The sequence below is a fragment of the Mus pahari genome, chromosome X (genome assembly GCF_900095145.1).
Source record: "Mus pahari chromosome X, PAHARI_EIJ_v1.1, whole genome shotgun sequence".
In the NCBI taxonomy this organism is placed as follows: Eukaryota; Metazoa; Chordata; class Mammalia; order Rodentia; family Muridae; genus Mus; species Mus pahari.
This window is the reverse complement of record NC_034613.1, coordinates 32,729,371-32,753,757: the sequence shown is the minus strand read 5'-3', so window position 1 is coordinate 32,753,757 and position 24,387 is coordinate 32,729,371. Positions and strand designations below refer to the sequence as shown.

General features: G+C 38.2%; 1 protein-coding gene across 5 annotated transcripts in view; it reads right to left on the bottom strand.

The window, feature by feature from the left end:
- Gria3 (glutamate ionotropic receptor AMPA type subunit 3) overlaps nucleotides 1-24,387 on the bottom strand; it is a 267,089-nt gene that overhangs the window by 191,157 nt on the left and 51,545 nt on the right. For all 5 annotated transcript variants that reach the window (XM_029533969.1, XM_029533970.1, XM_021188554.2 and 2 more), the window contains one exon: nucleotides 2,704-2,943. In XM_029533969.1, coding sequence (XP_029389829.1) covers nucleotides 2,704-2,943 — 240 coding nt within the window. The remainder of the gene's footprint in view (nucleotides 1-2,703; nucleotides 2,944-24,387) is intronic.

Here is a 24,387-nt window from a genome sequence, read left to right as displayed (position 1 = left end):
TGAGCCATCACAATAGCCCATAGAAAGTAGTTTTTATGACAGTAGGAACCATATGTGTCTTGCTTATCACTATAAACTTAAATAACTATTAAATGAATAAAGAGGGAGGTACAATTTGCTATAGGTTTAGAAAAACCGAAATGATTTTCATTATCAAAATAAAGGAGAGTATTTCAAGCAGTACTAGAGGAAGTGAAGTTGATAAAACAGAGGCCTGGATCTGGATCATTTTGACAACAATGAAAAATGGGAATTATCTACAGTAAGAGAGTCTTATAAGGTTGCATAGGGAGAAATGGATGGTTAGTTGGCTGAGTTTTAAGGATACTGAATCTTAAAGAACAAACTGTATTCCTTTCTCATATGGGTGATAGAAAATACTTAAAATTTTGTGATAGATTTTGGAATAATATTTTGAGAAGACTTTCCAACATGAAAATTAATGTTAAAGTTTATGTAATGAGTTTCTCAAAAACATACTAGGTTAGTCCTTCCTGTTAAGTAGCTACAGAGGAGAGAAACAGATTTACATCAATCAGGAAGATTTCTTTTCACTGCCAGACAATACAGTTGCCCATACTACTTAATGAGATAAGAAGCAGACATAGATATATGTCAGTCTTCTTTTTCATAGTGGAGACCTAATGAGCAGAGATAGTTCATAGACGATGATGAGAGAATGCATGTACCGAGTCTTCTTTTGAATGCATGGAGTTGTAGCATTAGCAGAAATAATCTTTAATTTTAACAGTTTCAGGAGAGAAGCTGCTGATTTCAACCTTCAGCTCTGAAAACTAAATTCCAATGCTCCATATTGAACTATATTCAATATATGGAAATGAACTAATTCATTCTCTGTGTTTTGAACTGGAGAAAATTCCTTGAGTAAATTAGAAATTTTAAATAATATTTAAACAACATTGTTTTGCTTAGACACATGGAGCCTCTTTCTTATATTGTCCTTTGCTCATTTCCATATATACATATACATATATATATATATAATGTATGTAGTGTATATATATACATATATGCACAATTTTTTAGCATTGAACTATAATTACCTCCCTTCATTCCCTTCTCTCCCTCCAGCCCCTCTCATGCACTCTTATGCATTGCTGTCTCTCAAATTCAGTCTCTTTTTTTTTAATTGTTGTTACATATATAAGAATATTCATAAATGCATGACTACAACCTCCTCAGTCAATATAATATTATTCATATGATCTCAGTGCTGACTCCTTGATATTGGATAAGTGTGAGTCTTCTTTGGAGAAGACTATTTTTCCCATTTTCAGGGTTCCCCTATTGCCTGTAGTTCTTTGTTTAAAGTTGAGACTTCATGGTGTTCCTATTTTGCTTTCCTCAATAATTCCTACCACAGAGACAAGTAGTTGTCTCTAAAAACTCCACATTTCTGGAATGCTACATTTTTACAGTCTTTAAAGCAACAAGGAGGTAGTATAACATTCAATTAAACATTGTTCTGGGTTGATCATGAATTGTTGCATGAATGGTTTTCTTTTTGCTCTCCCCTATTGGAACTATATTTTATATGAATCTGTCTCAGGGGTGGAATACACCACAGAGGGTAGATAGCAGCTTTCAGGATCACTAGATTAACTCACTTGTAATAGGCAAGTTACAATAAGTTCCAAGATACAAGTTTCTTGTACTTTCAAAAAATCACAGAGGCATAGAATTCTGCGTTAAAAGGGGTTCACCTTAGGTGAGGGGACCAAGGTCAAGAGAGCCTTGGTGACTTGGTCAAGATCAGAAAGCTAGCTAGTATCAGATCTTGAATTATAACACTCAAATCTTGATCCAGATTGGTGAAGTTCAATTCCCTTTACTGGTATATATCTTAGGCACACACAGGTTTATGTGTTCCCTGACATGATCTGGTGCTGTAGCTAAATAAGAGGAATGTGAAGAAAACCAAGGTGTCCCAGGGACAAATGAACTTTTCAAATTATGTTGATGAGAAAGAGCTTCGCTGTAGGTATGGCCAGGACCAGGAAGACAGACCTTTCATGTGTGTCTTCCTTCCCTCAATCTGAAACCCTGGAGTCAGAAAGAACCAAAACCATCCTCATTTAGTCTCCAGGCAAATGACTGATATAAGAACAGTGCTTGATGGAACGTCATGATGATAAGGTCCATCAGTTTCATTGAGAAAAACCTCGTAGACAACTGGACTTGAGGAATACATTTAGTTGGAGTATGATGCATATCTTTCAACAAATTAATTAATATATGTTGAAAAGGCAATAATAATCTCACAAGATTCATTTTCTAGAACTTTCCAGATTGAACCTTCATTACTATGTGACATAGTTGATCACATAGTACACACATGGAAATTTTAATATTTTTACATCAAAAAATTTATTTGATAGTTTTCTATGTTTTGTATATTTTAGATCAAATAAAGTTTTTCTGGGCTTGCTCTTTTGCAAAAATAATTTCTGGGGGTTTAGCCCAAGTCACATTTTTAGGGGGATATATGGACATGATTTGGAAAATTAGGTACTAAAATTATCATTGATATATTTTTTAATGTTTGATTTATACTACGTACTAAAAACAAATTTAAAAGAGAATTATATTTTATTTTTTAGAAGAAATGAATGCATGTGCGATGAAGTGTGAAAATCATCATCACATGAATACCCACAGAGAAAAATAGATGTTTCTTCTTACCTCGTTCTGTGTCATAGAGGTACACAAACTTCTCCCACTTGTAGTAACCCAGAAGACTCAGAATGGCACCCTTTAAGGCTGGGCGCATCTGGATGACAAACTGCACATCTGCATCAGTGGGAAAGCTAGGTGTGACGAAAGATGTGTGCAGGGCCCCACAGAAGGAGGTCAGGGTGTTCATTGACATCTGGTCATAGAATCCAAAGATAGCATACACCCCTCTGGAGAACTGGGAGCAGACTGCAATGAGAAAGAGAGAAACACATTTCAATAGGTCAGTTGTCCCCTGTGGCAGCTTGTAAGGTTAGAAAGTCAATGCATAATTAATCTCTGAATTTGCCATGTCAAAAAGCTAGCAAGTAAGCAAGCAAACAAACGAACAAGAACAACAAAGAAACAAGAAGTCAAGACTCTAGAAAAATATATAGAATCCTACCATAGTCTAGTTGCCCAGCAGGAAAATAATTAAGAAAAATCTTCATTGGCATTAGTTATATATCATCTGTGTTGCTTACAGAGGCCAAGAAACTGAGGAAGGGAGGAGGTGACAGTTGTCTTACTTTGTACACGTGTTCCTGCTCACCTCTAAGGCACTTCAGGCTCTTTTATCTTCCCACAATGGTTACCTAGTGACCCCTTAGTGTGGCCATGCCACCACCAAGGCAAACTTTCCATGTCTTCAGTTCATTTCCCCTTAGGCCAATGCAGTGGATGCAAATTGAGTCAGACTAACTGCTAATGTAGCTACCTGGAAATGTGTTGTTCTTGCTATGTCCAAGAGTGGTACAATCACAGTTGTACTATAACAAAGACTCTTCATCTAGACTGCTAATTTCGAGGGTTTCAGATTGTCAACAGGCTGTGGGAATGGCTGACCTTTCAATGGCCATTGAACCACAGGAGGCAATCGGTTACTTCCTGTGCCCAGGTGTAATTGACCAAGTTCTACTTTGATCCTATTCCATTGATCTAGTGGACTCATTAGCCTACATAGAGACATTTCATGGCCTCCTCCTCATTGTTGTCAGTTTTCCTTCATTTCAAAGTGGGCCATGCCACTGCCCCATCTCTTTTCTGGCCCAGAGGAGCTTAAAAAATGTGAACCAATTTCAATATTAGCTTCAGTAGAACATAATTAGCAAAGCAAATCAGCTACAACAACACTGTGTGGTGCATTCCCAAATCAAGTGGAAATGATCTTTCGATTATCTGCACCAGTGCCTCCTTCCATTCATGCGAAGCAGACATTAACGGGCATAATGCAATGTGATTTAAGAGGTCCTGCATGGTCTCCCATATCTGCTATGAAACCATAGATTCCAGTGTTAGGCTCATTTCTTTAGTTTTATGGCATTAAAATAAAAGTCTGCAGTTTGGGAGAGGGACAAATGAATGTGTCTAGTTAGTTGTAGGGAGGCAGAAGGATATGTGGTGATCAGAATGAGCTGGTTAGAGAAGAGAACCCTAGAACCTAGGGTCCTCCCCTGAGAGGACAAACAGTAAAGTCACTATACAACATGAGGAAAGAAAACAGGAAAAGTGAGGAAGGCAAGTAGTGACCAATCTAGTTCATTTTGTCACCACATTATGAGAAAGTGAGTTCTTGATATCTCTGATATCTTGCTTTCTATACTTGTTATTTAAATCTATGTTGATTAGGGCTATTCATTGAGTAACCTAATCAGCCATTAACTTGAGGGAGGCATTTTAAAGATTTTCATTTACTCTACCATCTCTAGCACCATCTCCAGAATAAAAGACCAGAGCCTTTGATTTCAAGAATTAAAAGTGGCCTTAAAACATAGATGGGAAAGCTCTTTATATTAATTAAAGAATGGCAGCTAGTTGATGAAAGATGAAAGTCACAGGGAGTACTTAGAAACAAACAAACAAACAAAAAACTTTGGTTATCATGAAAGGAGATACTAAGAAAAAAATCTATTCTAAGTTTAATCATGTAAATGGAGAACTTGTGATATCATGTCAAATACTGAAAAATAATGATGAAAAACAGGCAACAGTAAAAGTTAAAGTAAATGAAATAGAAGTTATTTAAAATAACAAGAATCAATAGTAGTGATAAATAATATTTAGTTAGGTGCAGTGTTAAGTAGTATAAAACTATTCTCATTTAATTTCTCAATGGACACCAAGAAGTAATGATAGCTTTACTATTTAATTGCTAATTTGTACACCAAAAATGTTTCAGTTAGTAAGTAGTGACATGAACACTCTAAAACTTAGAGTCCTTGCAGCCCAAATCCAACAGTGTCACTAATAAATGTCTGCTTGTATGAGATATTTATTTTATCTGCTTTCATTTTTAGCAAATAAACATACATATCCAATTAAATTTGTATTTCATACAGAAAATAAATCAGCTTTAACATATGTGTGTTTCAAATTCATACAGTAAAACTTATTTGTAGTTTATCTGAAATTCAAATTCAACTGAGCATCCTCATTTTACTTAAAATTCAAGGAAGAAGCTGTCCCTATTAATGGTCATGGAAGCAAAAGGCTTAAACAAGTGATCATGGTCCTTCAACTAAAATGTTCAGAGGATAACTGATAGTTCTCAGCTCCATCCCAACTAGTAATCGCAAAAGGAAGACCCAGGTGCCCTGCATAGAACAGGCTTTGAAGAGATGCAGCATATTTTCAGCATGGAGAACCCCATTCTGACTAATTTGTTTTTTTCAAATAAGTGAAAAGAAATCATAGTCATGAGAATCTGGCTAATAGAAAAAGAAGTGTGTTGCTCTTATATCTATGATTTTGAGACTCAGGAGTCATTTATAGAACTTTTATACTTCACTAAATTTGCTTATTTATTTGGAATACAATAGAATGATATTCTTTTAACACTTGTTGATATCCGTAATCATGTGTGTGACTTTTGGACTTGAAGAAAGGTTGTCCTAACATGTGAAATAGTAGAAAAACATACAACAAAAAGTTATTAGTTATGTTACAGTTCTTGAACTGAGTGATGAGTTTCTGGGTCTTTATTGTATTCCACATACTGTCTTCCTATAAAGCAAAGGTCCAGCAAATACTGAGAGCATGAACAGAAGGCCCAGAGACCAGACAATCAACAGAAAATCTGGCACAAGAATAGCTTCTGAAAGAAGCTGGGACATAGGGAACCTTAGCAGGCCTCTCAGAGCAGATTCTTACAATCATCCTTGGTTGCAGAGAATACAGTTGAATGTAACATTGAACTTTCTCATAGAATAATCTGTTTTACACACATACACACACACAATGTATAAGTGTATACACAATATTAATATTAATTTAATTTATATACAATATATAACATCAATATTAAAAAGAAGAGGTCATAAAACTGACAGGGAGTTGGAACAAGAGAGAGAGGGGTGAAAATGATGCAAATTCCCTTGTATAAAATTTTCAAAAGTTTAACTGAACTGAAAATATGTTTTTACATTCCTAGAGTGAGCTGTGAGGAACCTAATGAGCTTTTTCATTATTTGTTGCCTTTCAAAGCATATTATTTGATGTTGGAAACCATTGAAATGAAAACTTTAAAGATTAGAGTCTCACCATATATGCATGACTGTCCTGGGATTTGTTGTGTAGCCTCAAGTTCTCATAGATCTGTCTCATAGATCTCTGCTTCCCAAACACTGGCATTAAAGACATATATCACCAGCCCTGCTAGAATTGAAATTTTATGTGTGAAAGTCTAATATCTATATAGAAAGATAAATATATAAAAGAGAAAATTAGAGCTCATGTTATTGAGCAGATTTCTACTGGTCTGACACTACCTATTATAAAGAATCTGCAATATAAAAAAGTATCTGTACAAGGTCATACAATGCATTATGAACCCGGCTCTTAGGGATGCTTTCTCAGCATTTCCTCAATATCCCCATTCCAGAGCTATCTAGCGCAGTGTGGATTAGTATTTGCCTAGCATGAAAGTAACATACCTTCAATTCTTAATTCTCAGTCAAGGCTTCCTTAGCCCCTTCTAACACCCAGAAACGAGAGCCAGTGGCAGGTTGGTGATAGTTGTGATATTGGTGATTTTTGAAGGAATATCTGTTTCCTTCGTTGAATCCTTGGTGTATTGTACCCAATTTTTTGTTTAAATTTTAGAAGGCTGTTTTTGGTAAAACACTGATGGGAGAAATATTTGTCTTGGCAGTGTTCTAAAGTCATTCATAAAGAGAAAGGGGCACTGTCTTTTAAGACAGGCAGATTTTGGTTTCAGTTCTTGGCTGCATGATTTAATGTAGATTAGTTAATATCTGTGAGCCTTGGGAAGGACCATTGTTATATACGCAAGTTCAGAAGTTGGACTCTTAAGATGGGAAGAGCCACCCTAACTATGGGTGGCACCATTCCCTGCATTGTTTTCCGGGACTGATAGAAAAGAGAAAGTAAAAAGAGCACCAGCACCCATCTCTCTCCATTTCGTGACTGTGGATATAACGTGACCAGCCACCTCATGCTCATGGCCCCTTGAATTCCCCACCATTATAGACATACCCCTGAACTGTGAGTCCAAACAAATTCTCCTTAAGTTGTTTTTGCCAAAAGTTTCTTCCCAGTAATGGGGAAAGTAGCTAATAGAATCCTAGATGCCGACATCTATCACTTGTTATGTAAGTTACTTGCCACTTACTTCTGTGCCTCTGAGCTTGTTTCTTTTTTAATAGAATCAAGATAGTAATAGTGCCTATGTCAGAACTGTTGTGAAAATTTAACAGGGCTAATTTATGGGAGGTGTCTAGTGTGGAAGTATAGAGAGATACTCCATTGACACTAGCTCTTTATTTACTCAAAAAATGTTTATTGAGCTTCTATGATATGCTAGATGGGCACTCTTAGAGGAGGAGAAAATGTCCTCTTACATCTTATATATCATCGACGGGAAAATCCACTAGACTATATTAGTAAATAAAATATGAATATATCAATTTCAAATAGTCAGCTTCTATTCCCTTGGCATACTTTGCTCCCCTTTAATGGCCGCACGTTATTTTTTGTTTGTTTGTTTGTTTTTTGGTTTTTGAGACAGGGTTTCTCTGTATAGCCCTGACTGTCCTGGAACTCACTTTGTAGACCAGGCTGACCTCGAACTCAGAAATCCTCCTGCCTCTGCCTCCCAAGTGCTGGGATTAAAGGCGTGTGCCATCACGCCTGGCTCGCCGCAAGTTATTTTATACCTTTCCCAGCTGCTGTTGCCCTCAGTCTCACACTGCATCTCTAGGTAGCACAGCTTGTCTTCTCTTTTGCCTGTCTGATCCATTTCTTCTCTGCTTTTCCCCATTCTCATTCCTGGGTAATCATAGATTACAAAAGGAATCCTGGTGATTTGGCTCAAGAATGAGCTACTATCCTCTGCTTCTAACTCTTCCTAAAACACCATCTCTGACCTATGGCCTCTGAACCTTTATGATATGAAATTGTTTGCTTGTCTTTCTCTTAGGAATGCCTGTCTCCACCTCTTCCCTAGTAGAAAAATCAAATTCTTCTCATTGAGGATGTTGTTTCTAACTGCATCCTGTTTTCCTAGGAACAATGTTGTAGTTCTCCAGCTGTGCTTCCTTCAGTGGTGAGTGACAAGCAAAGCTGGACCCAGCTGTCACACTTTTATTTATAGTCCCCCAAATCTGAAAGCTTGGGACAGGTACTGTTAATGTGCAGCATAGCATCTAATTACACCACCCGTAGTCCAAAAAGCATAATTAAAAGTGTCAAATAACTCAATTATTCCAAAGACCCAAATAACAATATTGTGGATCATTTACAGAACACTTTTCATACCCCTTTGAATCAAGCAGAAAAAAAGGAAACTGAAGTCTCTTGCTGATTTAACACGGGAAACAAGCATGAAGCAGAACAATATAGCTATGAAGGAACTGATCCAGATGGATCATGGGAAGCTTCTTTATGTAATACCAGAGTATATGAATTCCAGCAGATCAATGAAGCACAGCACTCAGAGACTTGAAGAGATCATATAGACTAGTGATTTCTAAAATTGTTCCATTAGTCCACAGTAGATTTCTTTTTGCTTTCTGATATTTTCTTTATTTACATTTCAAATGTTATCCCCTTTTCCCTCCTGGAAACCCCCTATCCCCTCCCCGCTCTCCCTCCTTCTATGAGGGTGATCCTCCACTCACCCACCCAATCCCACCTCCCCGTCCTCAGTTCCCCTACACTGGGGCATCTATAGAGCCTTCTTAGGACCAAAGACCTCTCCTCCCATTAATGACTGACAAGGCCATCCTCTGCTACATATGCAGCTGGAGCCAAGTGTACTCTTTGGTTGATGGCTTAGTCCCTGGGAGCTCTGGGGGGGGGTCTGGCTGGTTGATACTGTTTTTCCTGTGGGGTTGCAAACCCCTTCAACTCCTTTAGTCCTTTTTCTAGCTCTTCTATTGGAGACCCCACGCTCAGTCCAATGGTTGGTTGTGAGCATTCTAGTCTGGTAAAATGAGTGTGTGTGTGTGTGTGTGTGTGTGTGTGTGTGTGTGTACATTATGTATGTTTGGGGTAAAGTCAATCACAAACACACACACACACACACACACACACACACACTCATTTGCAGTGTTTTGTTCATTGGTCCATTGGCAACTCACATGCAGGACAAATCTTTACATAAACAGGAATTAAGATGCCTATACTTTACCTCATCAGCTGGAACAAAATGGAAAAATAATAACTTGATAATAATATTATGTAGATTATGATAAAACCACAATGGTCCAGATAATAGACAATCCCCCTAGTATATGAAGAGAACATACACCGAAGGTGTGTAGGAGATGGATACTTCAAGTGCTTTCTTGCACAGGGTATAACTTTTCTCTATATTATTTATGCCTCCTAACATTGCATATATATACAGAGAGAGTCATGTGTCTTCTGAAAAGGTGGTATTGATAGTTACGACAATGTGTACTATAGAGAAGATTATATCTCTATCCATAATCATATCTTTATCTCCTATGTGGTAGGCAAACTTGTACCCTCTCCAAATATGTCCATTTCTTAATCCCACAAATTTGTGAGTAAGATTAAATGTTACAGGGAAATTGAAGCTGTAGATGGAATTAAGGTTGTTAATCACATGATCTTAAAATAGTGAAGTTGTCCTGGATCATCCATATGGCCTGATGTAATTCATCATGGAAGACAGTCACAGAGGAGTGATAGGAGAAAGACTTAACTGTTCATTGCTAGCTTTGAAATCAGAAAGAGTTCATGGTCTAAGGAATGTGAGGGCCTTCTAAGCATCAGAAAAAGCATTCTAATGAGTTCCTTTTCACAGCATCTGGATCACAATACAGTCCTGCTAACACCTCAATTTTAATATGACAAGACCTATATTAGACTTCTGACCTCCAGACCTAGACAATAACAAGTGTATGTTGTTTTAGAACTGTGAATTGGATGTAATGATTTTTGGTAGCAAACAGTGAAATGAGGTTGGTAACTCTGGATCAATCCTCTCAGTATGAAGGGAGCTCACTGTTTTACCTGGGCACTACCTCTGAGCCTACTTTTACCTTTTAGGTCTCTCAAGTGCCACACAACACATATCACTTCAATTCTACAAGCCCTCAATGATTTTTTTACCTGATATTCAATAATGCAGCAATATACTGAGAAAAGGCATAATGTTTATGATGTGCAAATGTGTGTCTTTAATCTACAAACTGTCTTTGTCCTGTCAGGATGACTATCAGCTGAAAGATTCCAATTATCCCAAATCTCTAATACCAACATAAACTATTTTTCTAACTCCTCTCTCATTCTGCCTATTGAAGTAATGATGGAAACCTTGTAATCCTCAGTTTGAGCAACCTCTCCTATACTCTGCTCCCATATGCCTACTGAAGCATTCAGCTTTATTAATGGATGTCATGGATCTTGACTATTGAACACTATTTGATATTGTTGATGAAGTTCTGCCTCTTAAAATTCTCCTTTCTATTTCCATAGCATTAACTTATGGCCACTTGGGACCTCTCCAGATGGCTCAGAGGTGAAGAGCACTGGCTGCTCTCCCACAGTATCTGGGTTTGATTTCCAGCACCCACATGGCAGCTCACAGTCTGTAACTACAGTGCCAGGTGATCTGATGGCCTTTTCTGACCTCTGTGGGCATCAAGCATGCATGTGGTACACAGACATCCTGCAGGCCAGATACCTGCACACATCAAATAAATTAAAAAGAAATTCTCTTCACTTGGCCTCCCCTACTCCTCCTCCTCAGTTTCCTCTTTTCCCAACAATTCAATGAAGATGTTTTCAAAGACCTTGTTGCTGACCTGCTTCTTACACTGAGCATAATGGTCTTTCAACAGATATTTACAAAGGTCCTGCTGTGTGCTAGGCAGCTCATTTCACCTCTTTTTACTTCCATGTGGATGAATTTTAAGTAGATACTTAGGAGCTCCAGATCTGCATTTACAACTCCCCATTAAACAGCCCCAAGGCGTCGCAGACTGAGCATATTGTTTTCTTATTTGCATTCCCAACCTATTAATCTGCTCTTCTTCTCCATGTTTCTTCTAACATGTTACCCTCACCCAGTCACTCCAGACAGAGCCTGAGAGGGGATATTTGCTTCTTCTCCTTCTCCTACTCCTTTGTTCTGCTGTTTTGTAATGTTCCATCTACTCGGCCTCTAAAGCAGTGCTTCTCACCCTTTCCAATGTCGTGACCCTTTAAGACATTTCCTCATGTGGTGGTGACCCTTAATCATAAGATTATTTTAATTACTACTTCAGAACTATACTTTTGCTACTGTTATGAATTGCAATGTGTGTATTTCAATTGTCTTAGGTGACCCTTGTGAGAAGGTCAATCATGACCCATAGGTTGAGAACCACTGCTCTAAAATGTATAAAGTACATTTATCCTCTATTCACCTTCGGTTCATGTTCTCAGTCTTTCTTATAGTATGACATCTGTGTTTTAACTGGGCACAGGCTTGCAGTACTTCTCCTTTGTCAGATTCCTCTTCTCCTTTTTGTTTGGGTTGACCAGTCAAATTATAAGCCTCTCAATATCCATTTCTGGGAGGATTATTCCTTTGTATGAGTTGGAAATGGTCTAATGAATGCAGCTTTACAAATGACTCATCTCAAGTTTGCTCAACCTTGACACTATTTATATTTTGTTGTCTTGTGCACTAATCAGATGTTTAGTAGCATTTGTAGACTCCATTCATTGGGTTCCATGAGTACCATTGCAGCACAATGATGATAACCCAAAATGCCTCAAAATCTGTTTCCCATCTGTAGAAGACTTTTACCTATTCCCCACACTGAAAATCATAAATTTAGCTGATGACTTCTATCCTAAGTAGAAAGAAAGAAAAAAAAAAGACTGTAACCTAATGATAATACATAGATGTCTACAAAATCACAAGAGTCATTTCATGGTAAAAAAACTTTTAGCAAAAGTATTTATTTTGGACACTTCAAAGCCCACCAAATGAGTACTTACATTTCTGGCCTTGCATTTTTATTGTCTAAAAATATAATCTGGAGATGGAGGAGAAGGGGAACCAGATGAGGTAGAGCTTATATGGAATGGAACTTAGCTTATAGCTATCTGCGTTTATACAGATCAGTTCCCACCAGCCTTGACGGCCTTTGGTCTTGGAGCTCCATAACCCTAGAGGGTATATGTAATTTTGAGTGAGAACAAGGTGTCAGTTTCATTCTCCAGATGATGGTTCTAAGGTTTAATTACTGTCTTGGGTTAATTCCTTTGAACATTTTGTTCTACTTTCAGGAGTGCACTGCCTTCTGACAGTCTAACTAGTTCTTTCTGCAATTACATGGCATGTATCTAAATGCCAACAAAGAAAACACTCATTATCAACATTTGATCCTACTTGACATAATGGCTTATAAATATAGTGCTAACATACAAATGCATGTATTCTGGAAAATTCATTTTACACCTTTAACTATAAACCTCCTTTCTTCAGCAATGTCAGAAATGTCCAGGAATGTATTGAAATGGATCAATCCCTTTATGTTAAGATAATGTTCAACATTTGAAGCTCAGTCATAAGATATGAATTTAAATTTTGTTTCCCTATTCATTAATTTAGTCATTCATCTAATAACATTTGAATTCCTACTGCATGACAAACATTGCTACCATGACAACCCCAAATACCTTGGTTGACTCTCGTTGGGCAAGTTAGTTACCTCACTGAACTTCCACATCCGTCATTTGTAACATCTGACCTGCCTTTTTCATTGGGGTGTGCAAAGAATAAGTGAAAGTAGCTGAAATTCCTTTAGAAAAATGACCGAGATTGCTTACTGAGTGTCAGTCAGTAGGCCGTATTGGTATCAAGTTCCCAGGAATCATCATCCTCTTTATGAATAACTCAACAGGATTTCATTCTTTTCAGCTTTGGTCTCTGTCATCTAGCACATATCACTGACAATCCTCAAACATAGTAAGGGGCCATCTTGACTTGAAACTCTTTTAAAATGGGAGTTATCAATACTCCTAATTGAAAAACCAATTGAGCCAGTGATCCATTCATAGTAAATGAAATAATTTCTATAGCTAGATGGAAAAAGGATGCTTTCATAGTGTCTTAGCATAAACCCTAGAATTTGTCATGGACAGACAAGAGCTTCAAGCTTGGTAACATGCCATACATGATTCAAAAAGCATTTCTTTCATTTGGTAGCTCATACTGTTGGAGAGAAAGTGAGGCAGGTCTCCAAATAAAAGCAATTCTTAAAAATTAAACCATAGTTATTTGTTATGTCATTTTCTGTAGGTTTGAAATTTTCACAATTTAGAAATGATGTAAAGTAATAAAATACTTAGTCAAATTACTGGTTAGGAATTCAAATGTCTACTTCCCATTCTGTTTGACTTCTTTCACACATTTTTTTGAGACAGAATCTTTCTATACTTAAGCTATCCAGGTAGGCCTTGAAATTCTATACATACCATATTCTCTTAAGTATTGCTGATTATTATAAACTCACCTTGTCATAAAATATGGCATTCGGGATTCTACTTTTAGATGATTCTATTAGAAATATCCTCATCTTATTGAGCATAAATCTGCCTCCCTGTAACTTTCACTATCTGTTGATCTTTTCTAGAGACAGGAGCCAAAGTTCAAGTATTTACTTCATATTCTAATAGTAGACCACCAGACATCTATGGATATGAGTAGAACACCTTTTCTTCAAGCTAATTACCCCCAGTACCAGCTGTTCTTTTGATGTATAACATGGGTCTAGGTCCATGCACATTATCACTGTAAGGATCCTCCTCTGAATATGTTCCAGTTTGTCAAAAAACCTTATGTTTGTAGCCAGGATGGGGTACAACAACTAGTGAGGTTGAACCCATCAAAAAGCAAACAAGTAAACAAATAAAATGATGTTTCACCTCTGTTTTGGTATATACAAGACATATTTGTCAGTGTTACCTGGAATGCTAATGATAATTTTTTTGACAAGCCCCCAATGTGGTTCTATAAAATACACTCCTATTTTGAGGTCTTGAATGTATAAACCTATGCATTAATAGGAATTTCTGGGGGCTGGATATGATTCAGTGGTTGTGAGTAGATACTGTTTTTTCAGAGGATCCCATTTAGGTTCCCAGCACCCATGATGGGCAGTTAACAACTACCCGTAACTCCAACTCTAGGGACTCCAGTGCCCTCTTCTGGCCTCCATGATCTCCTACACTTACATACATATAAAGGATTTCTGTCATGGCTGGTGCCCCACAAATATGGATATATGGTGTCTTTTTTTTTTTGTCCTTAAAATACTTCTATTTCTTTAAGATATCCTCATGGTTTTGACCCACCTTCTTGGGGGTAATTTAAAAGTCTGATTTGGTTAATAAATAAAATCAGTTTTGCTCTCAGTCATCTGAAAACTTGATAAGATGGTTTTAGGTAGTGTTATCTAAGTTATTCACAAAATGCTGGAGATAATAGAACTAAGGGCCATTTTGTTCTGAAAGCTACTTCTTTCTTCACCTCAACACTTCCCAGGATGTGGAAGATTAATTGATAAATACTCTGACTAATGCTCCTTAGTCCTGCAAATGTATTCTAACATTTGCAGTTTGGTAGTATGGATGATTAAAACTGACCTTGGTTCTTTCAACCTGTTCCTAGGTATGAAGATGGAATTAGTTTCTTACCATCTCTGACCATGTATCTTTACTGTTTTTCATGGAGTTTTATGCAGAGGAAGCAGAAAAAATAGGATAATGAGAGGAAAGAAGATATTAAAAAGTCATGCCTTTTGGTGAAAAAATTAAGGGAAGTCCCTTCTTTCTATAAATTTCCACACTGTGCCATTGCCTAAGATCAAAAGTTGACTCATTATACTTTATTGTTAGGAATCAAATCGTAGGCTCATTTTCCAGGTAAAATTACTGCTACATGACCAGCTCTTAAAATCCCTGGTCCTCAACATTTCTGGTTTCCTGAAGACATTTTTTTGGAAAACATTAGTAGCCTTGTAATCTTTAGCAAATGCAGGCCTGATGGAACATTACTCTTGAAAAGTCGTTAGGCTTTTCACAATTCCCAGGCTTGGTGGTTATAAAAATCCATTCAACTTATTATTTCAATAGAATTCTGTAAAATCTCCATCATTTAAAAGTAGTCCAACAGCCTGAAGCAAGGAAGCAAACAAAACAAAACCCAAATAATTTCCATGTGTATGAAAAAGTGAGTTTAAATTAAAGGTACTTTTGATCACTTTAATTAGACTCCTGAGATTTTTCAAAAACTTATTTACTTGTTAGCAATTTCTTAAATACATGTAAGGTGTCTCAGTAATTTGCACCTCCATTATACTCTCACCCCCTTCCTGTTTGTATGAAACACATTTTCTTCCTAAGAAAACGAGCCCCTGCAACTTTCATGTTAATTTTTTTTTGCATGGCCCACTGAATGTTTAACTATGATTGCTTGAATTAATATGAAGAGGTTGTTTTTCACTGGACTACAAGCTATTTTTCACTATCTTGACCATCGAGGTCTGTGCAGAATTGTGTACCTCAAAAGTCTAGGCAGAAGTATTTGTCACTTTAGGCCTTCCATTCAGGCAGCAGCCTCAGCAGTCCTTCCTGCTATCCGTTTGAAAACTATTTTCATTGGGAGCAGTCCCTTTAGCTTTAATCTGAGAACTAAGTCCTCTAAAATTGGCTGTCATATATCTTCTCTAGCCTTTTGGCTATTGGGAGAAAGACATTCCTTAGAAGACAGAACTTTCAGTTCTTGGAGCTCATTTAGAAAAAGCTCTAGCTTTTGTAAAATGCTACCAAGGAAAGAGTGGCTGTTACTCAAAATGTATTTCTTATAACAGGTGACTAGATGTGTTTTGTCCAATATGGTAGCCACTCATCATATGTGACTATTTAAGGCTAAATGAATATAATTATTTAGGTGTTGTAGGGGCATGGGCCTGCAGTCCCTGATCATCAGAGGCTTAGGTAAAAGAGTCAATAAGATTTCAAGGTCAGCCTGATATAGACTGTGGGGTTCAGGCTAGCCTGAACTACAAAGTGAGACCTTGTCTCAAAAATTTAGTGTTGGAAAGCTGGCTCATCAGATAAAGGCATGCACTACACAAGCCTGTGCTTGGACACACAGCTTGAAGGTCTGAGGGTAATCCCTGGAACCAATGTGAAGGTGAAAGAGAGAGGAACTGACTCCAGTAAGTTACCCTTTCACCTCCATAAGTGCTCTATCTTACATTACATTCTCTCTCTTCTCTCTCTCTCTCTCTCTCTCTCTCTCTCTCTCTCACACACACACACACACACAGATATACACTTTAAAATATTAATGTTAAATGAGTTTAAAGTAAATACAGTCAGATTCTCTTTGTTGGTCACATTAGACACATTGCATGTGTTCCATAACTGCAGGTGGTTAACAGCTAGTGGAGTGGGTAATGCCACATTTCCATCATCATAGATAGTACTAGACTAATAGATCCTATTAAAGTTGTCCCCTAACCCTACTCATATGGTTAAACCATATCAATGTTTAGATCCTAATTGACTATGTACATAACCAGTTCTCTGTTTTAGGCATTGTACTGGCTGCTTTCATACTCTTCTTTGTTGAGGACAGGGATAGTTTCTAAGGATGGATGGCAGCTGCCAATATATAGGCAGTTAGTAACTTAGGAGCCTTGTAGTCTATTATGAGAGTCCATGGGAAATTCTTTCTGCCTTTTATTGTCTTCTCTATCAATTATTCTAAGGTTGAAAATAGCATTTTTGGTGGTTAGGATGGTGAAGGCCTCCATAAAGCTGTAAACATGGGGTGGGAGATGAACATTTAAGTCTGAATTACATACGACTGCTTCAGTATGGTTGGCTTGCAGCCAACTTCTGACAGACCAGACATTAAGAGAATAAATACAACATAGTTCACATAGGGGAATCAGAAAATATCTGAGACTGTAGGTTGCCTCCTAGAAGAATGTCTCTCTGCTTAGGGATATCTCAATAGAGGAGCATTTTGCCTGAGAAAACAATGCTGAATGCTATTGTGGCAGAGACAAAGGAGAAGAGTAAAGCAGCTGCCATCCACCAAGGTAGGTTCTGATCTTCTTCATGGTTAGATCAGATATGTAAATTCATGGAGCCTATGTGACTTAAGCATAACATGCAGCAGACTTAAAAAGACTTCCTGCATGGAACTTATAGTCATGATCCCCACCTCACACTCACCTACTTTCATCTTTCTCTTCTCTATGTTTATCTTAATCTCCCTCTGTCTCTCTTTCTCTTTCTCCATCTGTCTCTCTGCATCTTTCTGTCCCTGTCTGTCTGTCTGTCTGTCTGTCTGTCTGTCTGTCTGTCTCTGTGTGTGTGTGGGGGGGCACGCACACATGCATGTGTGTATTGTATTCATCATCCATACTTTTGGTTGGTTTCAGGCCAAAGTTGGATAGTTCAGGGAGAATGGCAACAATGGATGAAAACTAATCCTCTTTCCCTTTCCCTACAGTAATGCTTTTGCAAACTGCAGGATACAACCCATTAGTGGCTTATGAAATCATTATAGTGAGTCATGACCTAACATTTAAAAAATAAATGAAGTAGAACGAAAAATGCTAAAGACTATCTATATGGCAAAAGTAAATACTGTTTTCTGAAACTGAAGCGCTGGTTATCGAACACATCTGTTAAATGCATTTCTTTATCTCCTTGCACCATTGTCTCACCACACTCTGTCCCAAGCTGAACACTGCTTGCCTCTATGGGCTTTATATCTTCACTGCTTATGGCCTGGGAGAGGTGACATCTTATTCCTTTTTTGGTTCTCGCAGTTCCTCATTCTTCCTTAGACCTTATGTGCACCATCTGAATGCGTCCCTCCTCATAGCCTTGGAATCTCATTGAGCTGGTACCTGATGATGAGAGCTAAAAGGCTTTCTGCTTCTTTTGTCTCCTTTAGGGATGATTAGGGAGGTGTGGAGTTAAGACGGTGAGCCCATCTTCCCACATTTGCATGCAATGGGGTTAGGTTCCTTGTGGCACTATCCTTTGGTTCTAGCCTAGCTATATAGCTTTAAGTAGTACCTCTGGTACTCAGGTCACATGTGTGTTTGCCAAGTTATACATCTTGTTTTAGAACTCAATCCATTGGTGAAGCGAGAAGAGAAAGCACTGGTGCAGAACATCATTTAAATGGATTCCCACTCTAACCTCCTTCTGCAGTACAGAACAGCTGAATCTCCTTCAGCGGCTTTAAAGGAAGTGTGTATCGTCTGAAGCACCTAACTTACTCCATGGGGAAGAAACTGACTAAAAATAGCTAGAAATAGCTAGCATTAAGTAAGCACATGAAATTTGTAGCATGTAGTTTCTTCTGCAGACAAAATAAGTAGCCCCTCTAGTGCTTGGCTGCCCAGTCATGTATGAACTTGTAAATTTTATGTGCTATCAAAGGATATATCTGACCATGTCAGAACTGTCCATTTGCTCTAAGATTAAGGAGAATCAGGGCTCTGAAATTCCCTTGAGAATTGCCTTGGGGGGGGGAGTTTCAGATTTTCAGAAAACAATGGCATTTCCCTAGAGAAACTACATATTCAGCCATAAAGAATACATTCAAGTTAGTCCTCAGAGGTTGTCTAAGAACATTCAAGGCAGGCGTCTAAGCACAGTACATCTTGTTTTAGATAGTAGGACTCTGAACCTGGGCTCTATGTTCCATATTGCTTGTTATTATATGTCGTGTAAAAACCTTTCATCTTAAAATTCATGCTAAGAGTGTGAAGCAAGAAGTTACATGCAATAGCCATGTGACAAGTGTTGAGAAAGTAGTATGTGTTAGATTCATACTACATGGCTCCCCATTATTAAAACTTAGGAACTATTGAAATTTATCTCCCATGTGCTTTCAGGTCCAGCTGATCTTTCTATGCCTTCTCCATCTGCTCTTGCTGCATGCTAATCATGAAATGGCATTTCACAAGTCTCTGCCATCATCACGTTCTCTCATCTTCAGAAACCTGGCTGAAACCTCTTCTCTGTTAAGCTATAGGCAGCTCCCTCAGCTTCTAAGAGATCCATGCTTTTCGCTGAATGACAGAAGCCCTTGTCCCCATGCCCATGTTTGATAGTCACATGCCTGAACCTAGTTGAGGTTTGCTTGCTTGATGTATGTAAACATTACACTTCTATTGGTGAGCAAGATGTCTTAGAAGAATGGGGAAATGGGTTCTGTTCATTTTGAGCCAGGTTTTGAAACTTGACTTCATACTTTAGGCACTTAAAGAGCTGATGACATAAATTGGTACTGAGAGGCACAATTCTCCAGTTCTATTTCCTAAGTCATTGCTGACTCAATCTGTGACCATTTTACCTTTCTCTGAGCTCCTGCTTCTCGTCAGCATGCTGACAAGGACACTAAAGAGATATACCCTAAAGAGATGTTTTCTGTATTATCCATAATGAATATAAAATATGAAGATCTATGGGAAACCCATTATTATAGGAATAGTAGTAATTATAGTTGTACTTAGTTAAATGCTTCAGAAGTCATATGGAAGACGCCCTTTCAGGGGGAGGGTTCAAAGTTCTGTGCCAGCAATTAGGCAATTATGAGTACATTTCTTTTATTGCTTTGTGGTTTTTGGTTCTGTACACTGTTCGGGTCTAGTTGTCTCTTGAGCTTTTACATGGAAAAGTTGATTTTTAAAAATCCATTTTTCTTATAGTGCTTAGGCTCCTTCAAACAGTGAAACAATGCTGTCATCTCTATCCTGAGGCTTCTATTTGGCCCAAAGCTCCTTCTCCTCTACTTCTAGGAAGGAGTTAAGTTCCAGAGTGTTGTGGGCGTACTGATTGTACTTGTTGGCCAGGCAGCAATAATGGCATTTGAGGCTGGCACTCTGAGGGCAGAGTCCTTTGGTGGCTGTCTTGGAAAATTATAGAGAAAATAAAACTTTAGCTATGAAAGAATCCTTGGGCCCTATGAAATGCTAGTAAAGGCCCCTATAAAATTTGGAGAAACTGTCTGTCAAGAAGCACACGAGCGTAATATATTCAGGAGAACTCCTCTGTATTCCATGTGTGGAGGTAGTGAGATGACTTCTAGATCTCTCTCCATTCACCATGAAGCTCTAGCAAACATATTTTAAAGGAAGCATTCTCTGACCCCCTCAGCCACTGTACAAAATCAAGTTCTGGAAAGCCTTCTGCAATTTCCAAGTCAAATCCTTCAGGCATGATTACTTCTCTGAATATATGAATGAATATATTTGATGCCAAAAGAGAAATAAGTGAACAATGACACAATTCCCCATCTCTCCCATCCATCCTGTTAATACCTAAGTGTATTGTCACCTCGCTGTTGCTCATTAAATAAATCTTTACGTGGCTGGCCATCAAAATTAGAAATCAGAAAGCAATCGGTTTATGGTGATGACTATTATTTCCTGTGTTTTCTGTTCATCAGTTAGCAAGCTCCATCTGCTTCGCTGGAGGTTGGATTGCTGCATACTTACATATTAGGAGGTTTTTTGTTGTGCTTTTCTCTCAAGATCTTAACACAAGCAGCTCTGGACAGATTACAGGGAATATCCTTTAAAAGACATTCTGAATACAAGGAAGCAGTCCTGTTTTATGACACTTCATTTACTTTTAGCGTGTTATAAATTTTTCCTTCTTAGACAGTCACTTATTTCTAGCCCTGCCTTGCCTGCATCCTTTTTTTTTTCTTTTTTGTGGGTGCTTCAAACCCAGGCAGCTTTTTTTGCCTCGGAGGTATCATGGATACAATTGGGAATGTCTAGCTTTCACAAGTGGCTGCTCTGGGATTCTCTATGGAACAACAAGGTCTTAGTGCAAACAATGTTTCATTCCTACATTGTTTTTCTCTAAATGTTCCAACTTTTGGTTTTCCGTGCAGTTGCGTTTCCACTCTTTTTTTTTTATTGCTTCCTATTTCTGATTATGTATTCAGCACACACTACAGGGTGCCAATTTAATTTTATTGGACCATTTAAAGGGCAAATAAACCTTTGTTTTTATAAGGAGAAGATAAAGGACCAATTATCCTGGCCTTCAATGCATATTTGCTATTTGAGTTTGCAGTGCAGTTAGGCCTCTTTAGAAGAGATTTTGTCATTTTGCATCCACTTACCTTATTCCCTGGTATACTGTTTTGATGGCATAAGCCATTTACCAGTGGATAACTTAGCTCTTAATGAACAGAGTTATTTTACTAGATGGTGTTGTCTTATTTATGTGCTAAGATCCCATCTGGAGCAGGCCAAGTGTGGAAGGGAATGTTTCATGCCTGTGAAATGAAGGGTCTTTTGATCTCAATGTGTTTCCACAATGTATGAAATGATCAGATACATGCTGTAATTGGATTGTCACCTATTCAATTTCAAAGAGCCAGGATGGCTGTGCTGCCTGCCTGCTTAGAATGCAGCTTCCTCTAAGAAGCTCACTCTGAACTGTCCCATCCCAGGGAGAGTTATTCCTTCTACATGTCAGTTTTCCACCCAGCTTATAATAATACCATCAGAACTTCAGAGTTAGTAATATTTGTGAGCTCGATTCCAGAAGAGCGGGTACAAATCCTTTCAAAGTGGAAACCGTGGGGAGTGGCTTGAGGAAGGTATTTGTCATGTGGAAGAATGTTGCTCCGTGAAACAGCAATGAGCACAGAGATAATGAAGTGGTTAGAAATTGGCTGTCCTGCTGAGGCCAAAGCCAGCTTGCAAAGGGATGGTAGAGTTCTATTAGGGGGTAACTAGGCAGAACCTGGGTGCTAGCATTTGGGTAGGTGATAGCTCACAAGGAGGAAGGAGTGCAAAAGAGACTATCTGACACAATTCTAGCACCCTATGTACTATTTTTGGAAATGGAAGAAAACAAGAAGATGAGTGGAATACATTTGACTATGAAACAGGGACTACTGTCTACCTAATTTTGGTGTGGCATTGCTTTTCTGCAAAAGTAAACACGGAAGAAGAGTATCTTTGAACTTTTCATACAAGCTCTTATAGCCCTTATCAAGCAGGTAACAGCTTTATAGAGCTAATGCTTCTCCAACAACTACTTACTATTCATGGCCTCAGCCTGTGATCGCTAACCTCCCTGGCAGAAGGCACTTCGCTTGTCTTCATTTCTAGATCTTAAGCATAAAAGGATGTTGGAAGACACAAAAGCACCTATAATAGGAATGGATTTTCAAATTAGGCGAGACATCAATGAATTCTGCATATTTGGTGCATGTTAACAGATTTCTTAGAAGCTGAAAATCTAGCAAATTCTCATGCTACCAGACCTATTTTCAAGATTTCTTTTTGTAAGGGACTCCTATCGCAGGAGGTAAGCTGTTAAGAACTGGAGATTTGGGGTTACAGTGTGTTATCCATGAAGAGCACTTGAAGAGACCTGGAAGACAAGCCAGAAAATGAAGCTCAGTGACAAGAAGTCATTTTCCAAGTGACTCCCCATTTCACAGGTGAGGAAACTGAGGCCCAGAAGTTGCATAACTTCATGAATTTCATCATTGCTAGAAAGCAAATGTTAGAGTAGAATGTAAACTAAATTGATCTTGTAACATTTGGAACACTGTGCCCAAAGCTTATCTTTAGGCTTAAATCTTATGCCAGGAAGAGTCATGCAAACTCAAGATGATTATGAATGGTGCTAGTGAAGATAAGAACTTAGGAATATACTGTGGTTTCTAGATAAGAGATAATAAAGACCTAGGTGGTTGGGGCCTACAAGACAGAGATGTTGGAGGCATTTTTCCCAGTGGCTGGTCTAGAATAAGACTGCTTTGGTTGGATTCCAACTCTACCAACTATTTCCCTAGCATTTGTTCCATGCCAATAAGAGTTCTCTATGTTGAGGCTAGGCGAGTGAGCAAAACAAACACAGACGTTGCCGACCCAGAGCTAATGTTCTTATGGAACTAAATCTGTGAGAAAATAAAAGTCACAATGCATAGAATAGAAGTAGTGGCTGTTACAGAGCTGCTTTGGTTTTGATCACAGCATTCGTGAGGGATCATAGTTTAAAAACTCATAGTTAAATTTTGATTGTGGTAAAATACAGAGAGCATGGAATTTACCACCATAATTGTTGTAAGTTCTATGGTATTAAATACATTAATACGTACTCATCGACACTACTGTCACTACTTATTTGTTGTAAAACTAAAACTCTGTATGCATTAAGCATTCCTCATCCCTCCCCTTAACTCCAGTCCCTGGCAAACATCTTTCTACTTTCTTAGGAATGGTTAATGTTAATCTTAGATGACTGTGACCCATGATTCTGAAAATCGAGATGAAACAAGCACAGTGGAGATCTTGCTACTTTAAAGAATGTACAGGCTGGAGAGAAGAAGCATGAGAGAGCTGGAATAGCTTTAGACAGCCTGGGTGTATTAGTCAGGGTTCTCTAGAGTCACAGAACTTGCAGATAGTCTCTATATAGTAAAGGAATTTATTGATGACTTACAGTCTGCAGTCCAAATCCCAACAATGGTTCAGTAGTAGCTGTGAATGGAAGTCCAAGGATCTAGCAGTTGCTGAGTCCCACACCGAAAGAAGGCGAAAGAGCGAGAGCCAGACTCCCTTCTTCCAATGTCCTTATATGNTCCCCCGCAGAAGGTGTAGCCCAGATTAAAGGTGTGTGCCACCACACCTTTAATCCCAGATGACCTTGGACTCAGAGATCTCCCTGTCTTAATCTTCTGGATTCAATCACCACTGTGTCTCAAGATCTCCATACCAAGATCCAGATCAGAAACTTCTATCTCCCAGTCTCCAGATTAGGTTCACTGGTGAGCCTTCCAATTCTGGATTGTAGTTCATTTCAAATATAGTCAAGTTGACAACCAGGAATAGCCACTACACTGGGCTTCTACATACTGTCTAGAATGCTCTCCCCATGGGCCTCCATCCATAGCCACATGGCGGTTTGTACTCAGTTTTCAGATTTTTCTCTTTGTTTTTTTATTTCTTAGCCTAAACCATGATCTCTCCTATTTACTTCAACAAGGCCAGGTGATCTCATAGTTTCCTGTACTTGACTTTCAGAGTGTGGAGCATATTGCTAGTAATAAATTTATTTGTTTAATGTCTGTCAATAAGGATGAGAGTAAGGACCGCC